The sequence below is a fragment of the Ictalurus punctatus genome, chromosome 21, assembly GCF_001660625.3.
Source record: "Ictalurus punctatus breed USDA103 chromosome 21, Coco_2.0, whole genome shotgun sequence".
In the NCBI taxonomy this organism is placed as follows: domain Eukaryota; kingdom Metazoa; phylum Chordata; class Actinopteri; order Siluriformes; family Ictaluridae; genus Ictalurus; species Ictalurus punctatus.
The window spans coordinates 2,358,633-2,369,959 of NC_030436.2; the positions used below are offsets into that span (position 1 = coordinate 2,358,633).

At 37.1% G+C, this 11,327-nt stretch overlaps 1 protein-coding gene across 2 annotated transcripts in view; it reads right to left on the reverse strand.

Annotated features, from left to right (window-relative positions):
* lactbl1b (lactamase, beta-like 1b) overlaps window positions 1-8,013 on the reverse strand; it is a 31,372-nt gene extending 23,359 nt beyond the window's left edge. The window contains exons 1-3 of one of the 2 annotated variants that reach the window (XM_053674176.1): window positions 7,761-8,013; window positions 1,483-1,570; window positions 90-217 (exon numbers count right to left, since the gene is read on the reverse strand). Coding sequence is in view for 1 of the 2 variants with exons in the window: in XM_053674177.1 (XP_053530152.1) it covers window positions 1,483-1,545 (63 nt within the window). In the remaining variant the exon portion in view is untranslated. The remainder of the gene's footprint in view (window positions 1-89; window positions 218-1,482; window positions 1,571-7,760) is intronic. The other variant, XM_053674177.1, reaches the window with a different exon arrangement.
* Window positions 8,014-11,327: the final 3,314 nt, after the last annotated feature.

An 11,327-nucleotide genomic window follows, 5' to 3' on the forward strand; every position in this document is an offset into this window, starting at 1 on the left:
GGAATACAGACAGGATAAGCATGGGGAAACTTAACTAAGAAACACTGGATATAATCACAAAGAAAATGCAAAAAAGGCTGGATGTGTACCACACTGAAGCCGGAACAATCTGGTGATGAGTGGTTGGTGAATCTGGGTTTATATATGCTGCTGATTGATGAGCTGATGAAAAGTAGGTGTGTCCATGATTCAATCAGGTGGCCTGAGATGTGGAGTGCTATGTCCAGAGACACATGCACACACACACACACACACACACACACACACACAGAAACACAAGGGAGAGAAAACACTGAACATGTGGGGAAGGGAAAAAACAGGGACACGGGGAAATGCAAGGGCTTCTGGCTGGATCATGACAGTTTTGCACTTGACTTGTTTGTGGTTTCCTCAGTAAATACCCACACTTATAATCCCTGACACCTATTAGTCTTTTTTTGTACAGCAACCTTAAGTGTTAGAAAGGTGCTATATAAATGGAATGCATTAAATTTGGCTAATGGAGGCTGGGTTATTTAAAAGGAAGAATTACTCCTCACTATAATTACATGAGTAACTTTGCATTAAATCATCTCTGCTATGCAAACTAGATAACAGACCTTGTGTAATTATTTTTCCTTGTGATAGTCATGTACTATGTCCAATGACTAATGAGAATATGATGTTCAATAAGTACCTACCCTTTCTGTTTTTAGTTAATGCTAAAAATACAGGCAGATTAATTCATCCAAGATGGGACATCAGTCTATCGTAGGGCACCATTCAGACACTCATTCATACCAAACCCTGGACCCTGTAAATTTATGTCATTTTGGCAGATACAGTACCCTTATCCAGAGCAACTTATATTTATCTCATTTTACACAACCGAGCAGTTGATAGATAAGGGTCTTGCTTAAGAGCCCAGCAGTAGAAGTTTGGCAGTGTTGGGACTGGAACTCAGAACCTTGCTAGCAGAAGTCCAATGTCGTAACCATTCAGCTACCACAGACCACTGGCTCATTCATGAATAATAGATCACCATTCACATGTAATTATGCATAACCTGGAAAAGTTTTTTGTTTGTTTAGATTTTTGCCTTGTTTTTGTTAATGTATGTGTGGAACTTCACTTGTTCTCCATATGTCCACATGAGTTTACTCTGGATTCTCCTATTTCCTTCCACCTTCCGTGCCAGTTGGTAGAAGCTATGCTAAATTTCCCTTAGGTGTGAACAAGTATATGTACAGTATGTGTGGTACATTTGTACAGTTTACCCCTGCTTCAGATTATGATGATAATTTGCAGATTTACCCTAATAAACCTCACAGTTTGAGCATGTACTTGCATCCTGCCTCATCACAGCATGCAAGCCTTAAAATTTTTTCATGCAGATTTAGGATTTGCACAGCTAAATTTAGGTTATTTCAAATTATTGAAACATACCAAGTCAAGTAATACTGTGTATTGAAACAGTCTTCCTTACAGACAGTCATGCCTTACCAGTGATTGAACTCCATCTGTTGAGGACTCAGTCCGGACAAACTTACTTCCGGTCTTCCCCATTTTTACAGCCCTGAATTTTACAGCCCTGAAACACACAAACAGTTCAAATCAGACCAAGCTTGCTACCACAGCATTTCTGAAATTTGTGTGTGAATGTTTGAGAGCCAGCAAAGATACAAAAACTTTAATTTACCATTAACTGCACAGGAGGGAAGAGTGAAGATGCTGTAAACTTGTAAACTGTATGTCATACGATTTAACAGTGATTTAGAATAAGAAGGGATATATCTACAACCCTCAAGTGGTCCTTGTTTTGTTTGTCTTCAAGGTTCTATATAGAGCCAATCTGAGTTCCAAGTAGAATTTCTCCAGAAGAAATGCTAAGAACGCTTGAAGAAAAATTACTTTAAAGAGTGTTGGTTACAAAAACTGCAGAATGTTCAGACTAACTGCTAATTAGCCTGTCAGATAGCATGCAATTTTTAATTATATATGTGACGAGGAGGGAGAAGCCAGGTTGTGAGGATGCACGCTTAGCAGTGAGTTGTCTAATCAGTGGGAGAAAGTAATAAAGGAGCAGCTGGAAGCACCAGAGAGAGAGAGAGAGAGAGAGAGAGAGAGAGAGAGAGAGAGAGAGAGAGAGAGAGGTGGAGGCATATGCACCTTTATGTTTGACCTACATTTGTGTTTTACCTTCTGTTTGAGTTCTGTTTATGATCAAACTTTATATTTATGTGTCGGAGAGGCCTTGTGGCTGTGGGAGGATTGTGGCGCTGAGAAAGTGTGGCATGGAGTGGTTGCCAGGGAGGAAGGAGGAGTTGCTGCCATCCACCAGGAGGTGGAGGAACCACTGCTGTCCACCCGAAAAGGGGTGGCATGATTGCCATCTGCCAGGACATCTGGGGACAGTAGAACCAGTTTTTTTTCTTTTTTCTCTCTCCTCTCTCCCTCTTTATCTGTCTCTCCTGCTTGCACCTTCTCTTCCTCACCTCGTCTCTCCTTTCTCTCCCAGGATGCGGGTTCGACTGGACAAGGATGTAGCGGAAAGGGCAGCACTGCTCATCCCAAAAGCAGGGGAGGGGGTGTACATCAGGCTGGAGGCCTGAATCTGGCTGTAGAGGGGTGTGATGAGGAGAAGGGAGGGGCCAGGTTGTGAAGATGCACACCTGACACTGAGTTTCCACATGCCCCATTTCCACATAATCACTTTGCTTTCCTAATATGTCTCAACCTTTTTTCTTAAACAATTTCCTAAATATAATAATATAATAATTTCATTAGATTTATGTAAAATATAATAATACAATAACACTTGTTTAAAAATGTTTTGCTCAATATATTTGACAGCCTAGTTCCTTATGAAATATTGCCACCAGTATTGGAAACATTAACAGTTAAGTTGCTATCAGTAGCTAGAGATAAGAATATTTCCTACTTCCCTACTGTGCAGTTCAAAATATATGAACCTTTCATGTTCATATTTCTCTTTTCTATTTAGTGCAAAGTACAAAATGATGGAAAGACAGAACAGTTGTTTGACAGAAGAGAATTAAATTATGTTGAATACTAAATTATGTTGTTTCCTTTCAGCACAGTCTATACTGTAGGAGCTGTTTACCAGATTGTTCTTTCTCATTCTCATTATTAAAACTGGAAATTTGTTTGTTTAATTTGGGATTGGAAATTATCCAATTAGACTGGTGTTAGACACATAATGCTGATTTCAAAGACCTGTATTGTAATGTATTGCTACGACGCATCACTTTTTGGAGAGCAGTGGGTTTCTCCTTGCAACTCTGCCATGCACACCATAGTTGTTCATCTAGGTCCCTACTTTGTGCAATCCAGTCTCTGTATGAGAGCAGTGAGAGTTGTGCCTGCATGCTTGGCATTATGTTGAAACCATTTAAAGTGGGTGTTGGACTTTGTCAAGGGTGTGTCTTGTCTCCACTCCTGTTTCTGCTTTTCATGGTCAAGATCAATGTGCAGACGAGGTTGGAGAAGTGTTCGTATGTATTGGAGGGGCCTAAAGTAACATCCCTGTGGGTAGTGGGTAGCTACTGTGCGTAGTGATCGTAAGAATAAGGTCACGAGTACATGTGGCAGAAATTTGTTTCCTCTGCAGGGATTCTGGGCTTACTCTCCATGATAGTTTGAGGAGCTTGACAACCCAGGAAATCCTTAGAATAGAACTACTGCTGCTCTGAATAGTGAGGAGCCAGTTGAGATTGTTTGGTCACCTTACAAGGATGCTCCCTGGTCAGCTGTCAGTAGACATGTATCAGGCACATCAGAATACATCCATGACTAAAAAACATACTGTATGTATCTAGAGAACAACTAGCATCAATTTAGCATGTAATGTGAGCTGTCACAGTAACACACATTATGATAGCAATTATGACATTTACTAATCAGTGACTAGCAATGGTTATATGATACTGCTACTATTCAGTTGGGCATGACAACATAGCTATAACATCTTCCTTGCCACGTTATGACATGTCTATGAGAGTCTTATGATGCATTAAGTAAGGTGCTTCTCATTTATCTTATCCATATGTCTTTGCGAATCTTTCTTTAAACTATCCTGCATTTTATCTAAGAATTGTCAGAATTACATTACTTCTCGGGCTGTAGGAGGTGAAACCAGTTCAAAATGGATGACCATGTAATAGCGACTGTCAAAACATGACGTTTATTACATGGAATTCGAAAGTGTGTGTAAAGTGTGCATTAACTCTTTTTCTCTTAGGCTCCTCATGTCATTGCTCCCTTAGCTATCAATAGGTGTTGAAGTGTTTCCCCACTGAACTGGAGAAATTCTTCACAAACCAGACATTCTCATTTTGCTTTCTTCAATGTACATGAAAGACAATAAACAAATCTACAGTGATGTATGTGGAGTGATGAATAACATGGTGGCTTTATAAAAGGTGGTTTTATAAACAAACCAAAAAAAATGTTATTTATTTTTTTTGCATGATATTTTTCTGACCTCTCTTTATCGCTCTGAATTAAACAGGCTGTTTCTGTTTCTGTGTCATTAGGACTGCTGTATTTAAATATCCACTTGGACATAAACAGGATCGACATTTTTGTGAGGTCAACATTGCAGAAATCCATCATATTTAATACAGCACAATGATAAATGGGCAATACATTTATTGCTAATTTTTAATCTATATTATGTTATCCTTTCATTCTTCCATAAACTGCTCTGACTACAGTTTAATTTACAGTCTCATATTATTGAGTTGAATATTTTGGTTTATAAAACAGTCGATATCAGCCTCCAAAAATAGTGCAAAATTCAGAATATCATAGAGCTTTTTCTAAAGTTTGCTTTCATATTACCTAAAAAAAATAATAACACAGTGAATTAACTTCATAATAAAGTCTCATAGTATAAGAGATCCTTGGCAAGAATATACCATTTATTTTGTCTAATGAATGGAAAGTTTTTATCAGCACATCAAAACCGAGGTGCTGTGTAAACTCCACTCTGTCATTCTTACGTTTTTTTTTTTAGGGATATATATTTCTTGGATCTACCACTGGAAAATTATTATATAATACAGATTAAAAACGTTTTGCAATGGGCAGTAATTGCTTGTTGCAACAGCACCAATAACTGGTACAGACTTTAATCTGACTAGAGATGGCTAACCCACTCTAAAGTGAATAGGCAGGTATATTTAAAAGTGGCCTATTTTTGTAGATTAGTTATCGGGAAAAAAATACCATAGTTATTATCAGGCTGATCACTTATTTCTTCTGTTTTTGTGTATATCTCATACTAAATAGTTTTAGATCTTCAAACGAAATAAAACATAAAACAAATCCAACCTGAGTAAACACACAATACAGTTTTTTTTTTTTTCCATTTTATTGAAACAAAAAAAGTTCAACACCTATCACCAGTGTGAAAAACTAATTGCCCCCTTAAATTTAAAATCTGGTTGTGCCACCTTTAGCAGCAATAACTGAAACCAAACATTTCTGATAACTGGACATCAGTCTTTCACTTGCTTTAAGGACTAGGACTTACTCCTACACTTTGGATCATTGTCTTGTTGCATAATCCAGTTGCATTTGAGTTGCACAGAATTCATGATTCCCTCAATTATTACAAGTTCCCCGGACCCTGAATCAGCAAAGCATCCCCACACCATCACACTTCCTCCACCATACTTGACTATAGATATGATGTTCTTTTTGTGGAATTCTGAGTTTGGTTTATGTCAAATGTAATAGGACCCCTGTCTTCCAAACAGTTCCACATTCGACTCATCAATCCAAAGAACATTCTCCCAAAGGTTTGAGGACCACCAAGGTGTGTTTTGGCAAAATTCAGACAAGCCTTAATGTTCTTCTGGGCTAGCAGTGGTTTTTGCTTTGCCACTCTTCCATGGATGGCATTTTTGCCCAGTGTCTTTCTGAGAGTGAAGTCATGAACAGAGACCTGTAGGCCCTTTGATGTTGTCCTTGGTTCTTTTGTGACTTCCTGGATGAGTAGTCGCTGTGCTCTTGAAGGAATTGTGGAAGGTTAACTGGTAAGGGTCACTACTATGCCGAGTTTTTCCATTTGGAGATAACGACTCTCGCTGTGGTTCTTTGGAGTCCCAGAGCCTTTGAAACAGCTTTGTAACCCTTCCCAGAGTGATGTATTTCAATCACCTTCTTCCTCATCATTTCTGGAATTTCTTTCAACTTTGGCATAGTGTGTTACTGGGTAAGACCTTTTAACCAACTTCATGCGGTTGAAAAAGTTCTATTTGTTTATGCGATTGAATAGGGTTTGCAGTAATCAGGCCTGTTTGCATCTAGTCCAGCTGAACCCCGTCATGAATGCAGTTTCATAGATATTAAAATTAGTAACTATGGGCCAAAAAACATTTTCACACAGGCCCAGTTGGTATTGGATAATTTTTTTATTTCAGTAAATAACATTATCATTTAAAAACTGCATTTTGTGTTTACTCAGGTTGCCTTTGTATTCTCTTAGTTTTAGTTTTAATTTCTGAAACAATTTAGTATGAGATATACACACAAAATCAGTATTGGGACAAATACTTTGTCACAGCAGTGTCGGTTTATAATGTATGATGGATTAAAAAGAAAAAAATCTTCTGACATCACTGACACATAAAAAGCTGACACACTTTAGTGTTAAGATGAGGTCTGGTAATATTAAGAGAATATCAGTGGATGGATTCTTTTCTCGTCCCGCATAGAAAAAATGTTATAGAGCTCTCAGTCCATCTTCTTTTGGAATGACTGTATATAGACTTTTGATTCCTATAGCAAAAATGTGTTTTCATGCAGGGACTGTTACATTCATATTTCTTCTTTGCTGTATGGCTTCTAGTACTTTGAAACCCAATTATAGTTATATAGCCGATATACAGTACATCCATATTATAGATCATAGCCTAGCCATGTCCAGTTGCCTTTCCTTATGTGCAGCTTGGATGCCCTTCATCAATTCTTTCAAGGACTAGTCTTTAGCCCTTACATAATACTTTACACAATATTTAATACAAAACTCCATTCTGAGTCCAATTTATCTGGATGTGGAAGGCAAATACAATGCTCTTCAGTGACGATTATGGGAAAACATTATTAAACAGAATGAGATGACTGAGTGTATAGTCTTTAAATAGAATTTTTAAGTTGATTAAAAAAGCTCTTTGTATTAGTAATGCTGGCCTAGATTTCATTCGCCATCTGAATCACAGCGTTTTGCCAAAGCTTTTAAAATCCCCACAAATGGTGGAGATAAACAGTCTGAATTTTTTTCCAATGGTCACAATGTAAAAAAAGAAGAAGAAGAGCGAGTTTTAAATACCATTGATGATGGCAACAATGAAAAATTTTGTACTACCACATTTAGTACTATGCATCATTATTTATTTAGAAAAAAACAAGCAGTCCTCATACTAACAAATAATTGCTGTTATTCCATTATGAGGTATACTCATACTTCCCACTGAGGAATATACATTATGAAAGTATTGCTTTGGGATACAAAATGATCTCATCAAATGCACTGTTTATTGAGTATGATCATATTCATAATTAAGGTTTGAGGAAACATTCTGTACCACATTTATCTTTTATTTATTCTTGATTATTTCCTCTTTTTTTGTTCTGTTTTAGCTTTAAATATAGCTGAATTAAAAATCAAAACCTTATGCATAAAGGCAGCCATATTCGCACTCAATTACAGCGCACACTAAGCTGACAATAGCTTTGTTTTCCTTTAGACTTACCTTTTGTCCCAAGGAGAAAATTAGGAGGAGTTTCCCATAAAAAAGGAGATGTGCATGGTACGTTTGTTCTCTGAACCAGCTAGCTCACGCTGGAGCCTCACCAGATGTTTGTATCATGGCTGAGTTAAATCCTCCTTATATCAGACCCAGGAATTCAGATTATCTACCATCTGCAATATCTGGGAAACAGACAGCCCAGCAATTGCATTGCAGAGTGCACAGGAGCATGAGTGCACTTTCTAAGGCATTGCATGATATCAGTGAGGTTTGATACATTGCGTTTCTGTGTTCCTAAACACATAATCAGTCATAAAACCTTGTTTATGACTGAGTTGGTTTCTATTTGTTCTCAGTCGTCTATGTTCTTTTCCCCCAGGACTTGCTGATTGAACATTTTCAGTGTTATTACACTGTGTTCTCGACTGAATCACCATGACAGCATATGACGCACTTAACATAAAATGAGTAGACAGACTAAACATTGTTACTTCAATATGATCCAATTTCACTTGTAATATGCATCGCTAAAGCAACATGGTGCTTACTCTATAATTGCAGAGAGAAAAACACAGACATCTGTCTGCCCATTGAATTTACATTTCATTTATCCTCACACAACATACAATGTGGAACTGAAACAGAGAAGTGCAGGAAAAGTTTCCCTCTGAGATAAAATAATTTTGGTAACACTTTTTTGAAGGGTATGCAGGCATTTACAGCACTTACAGAATTGCAGAAATCCTTTATAAAGCATTACTGGATTTATGAAAGCCTTATGTCAAAACTCAGGTTTTAAATATCATGACTGCCTGATTAAATAAAGAATATTTTATGGATAGATGGAAGAAGATTATGGATTTGTAGTGTAGATTTGTTGACACTCTAATTAAATTAACCTCCAATAGGGTCTTCTTAAATAAATGCAGCCATGGAAGGTATACGTGATGTTTCATAACGGTGTTATAAATCCAAAATAGATTTGATAAGATATGGGCTGTATAACTAAGTGAAGTATTGAAATAATAGCTTTGAATGCAAATAAACCACCACCACTTCACCTGGAAGATTTGATTTTAGACTGCTACATGAATCTGATACAGTAAATACTAGTGTTGGGTCCGAGTCCACCTTTTGTTCAGTTTGAGTCGAGTCAGAGTCCAAAAGGGGCCAAGTTGGACTCTAGTCTGAGTCATTAATCCAGTCCGAGTCGAGTCCAGAATGTAATTAAATTGAAAAAGATTTCAAATTGCAATTGTAAATTCAACACTGAGCTGTTCGATTAAAATTTTATGCTTCACAAATCAATGGCAACATAAATGTAACAAAAAACTACCACTGTTACATCTTTCCATTACCATTTAATATTACTATCATTATTTATGTCATCAGCACCTCAACTAGTTTCCTATCAAAAATGGTTTCAAAGAAACCAAAGGGATATAGAGGTGTATGTAGAATTTTATTATATTACAAGTGTATGAACATACAAATGAAGCTGTTTTGTTATTGTATCACACTATATTGTGTCCTCCAGTTCGAGTTAACATTTTAATTATTTGATGCGTCTCCCCCACGGTTATATAGACTGAGAGAGAGAGAGAAAGAGTACAGAGTAGAGTTACATTTAGCAGCAGGTCATAACAACAAGCTTCATGCTTTATTACTGCTTTTAATCTGAATATTAATAACAACAAACTCATCTCTGAACACAGCTCTGTTATTGTAACTTTTTTCATTTTAATTCCTAAAATAAAAATAATAAAACAACAACAACAAAAAAAAAAACAATCCCTATCAGCAGGGTTTATGATATTTACTACATTAAGAAGTACATTTTACATTTTACATGAAATTCAAGACTGGAATCACCAAATGCTAATGTTTAGGGGTGGGCGATATGACTACATATATAATACTATGCAAAAGTTTTAGGCACCCTATATTTTTAGTACAAACTTTATTATCAATTTTTTTTTTCTTTTATGACATCAACATTATCAAGTCAGTACAAGAAACATTAGTTTTCTAGCACAAAATTAAATGTTACAGAAAAATGTTGGTATGTCATTAAAGAAAGCAGCGTATTACATAAGAGACATTTTTCACACACACACACACACAAAAAAAAACACAATGAAGACTGCTGGGTTTTGCTGCAAAATTAAAAAGTGCGACAGTAAAAAGCTCCAGAAGAACTGCCGGCCCAAATTGTAGACCCACCTGCCCACTTCATGGCTCTGCCTGCCCAGCCTGTCCGTTCTGTGGCTCAACCTGAGGTCTGCGCTGAGACATTAACCTTCTCTGTCGGAGTCCCTAAAGTTTTTCCAGAAAATGGCTTAATTATCTGCCTTATATGTATGCAGGGGTGGAAAATACTTGAGTTGTTGAACTTTATTACTATACTTAAAGGTGCAATAGTCACTTTTTTATTCCTCACTTGCAAAAATAACCTGAAAGTTATGTAGAACATGATTAAAACAGTGGATTAAGCCATGGCCTTAGCAAGAGTGTATTAAGTCAAGAAAACCTGTTCAGAAAACTGACTTCCTGTCTGGAATGCTTGTTTGTGTTTGGATACAGCTCCTTGTCAGTCATTTGAGAGACACTCTATGAGCCACTATAAACCCTGCGGACGGAGCTTCATCAACATGGATGAGAATCATTCAAATGTCAAAGTCATCTAATCATTATAGACCGAATCTTTTTTTTAAAAGACTATTCTTACCTAATGCACCTTTAAGTTTTTTTACTTCACTTATGAGTTGGTGAAATTTAATACTTGTAAACTTAAACATGTGTGCATGAATGTGTAACACCACCATTTCAAAAGAAAATCCTGCTAGTAACTGTGAGGGAAATTATACATTTTTACTTTGTAATAGTTTTGTTCTTGTTCTGTTCATGTTCATCTGAACAATCAACTAATCACGTCGTTTAGATTAGTACAGAATGTTTATCTGCTTACAGAGACACAAACATGCTCTTCTTTTAAGGGTTCGACCCTGAAACAAAGCCTGTTTGAGCTGCCTCAAACGGCTCCTTATCGGTACATAGAAGTGTATCGTGTCCTGCGTTTTATATATAGTAGATATGCAGCACAAGCGCCTCAGAGCGTTCTCATTATTCTATCCTGCTTTCTTCTATCCTGTATTATTCATCCTTCTGTAATAAACCTTTTCAACTCAGAGGACGAGTCTGCGAGTGTTGTCTAATTTCTGTGACATTTGGCATCCCTTTGGCTGGGCTGCGTGAGTCTTTCAGCTTTTCTGGAAAACAAGCAAACCGGAGGATGTTCATGAAAAAGTTTCACCCTGAAATCCGTTTTGAAGTGAAGGCGGTCTGTCCTTTGTTCTGCAGAGCGAAAGACTGATGCAGCCTTACCACTGACTGGTAGGAATCATCAAGAAACAGCCTTAAGGTAAATGAGAAGTTTATAAAGTCATTGTGTATTGCTGTCTGTGTGGAAGGGAGTCAATGATATAAGAAATGCATGTATTACATGGAGCGATTTCTTATAAGAAGTTCCGGGAACTTCGCCTCTGCGACGGCAGAGATATCGGTGTTTCT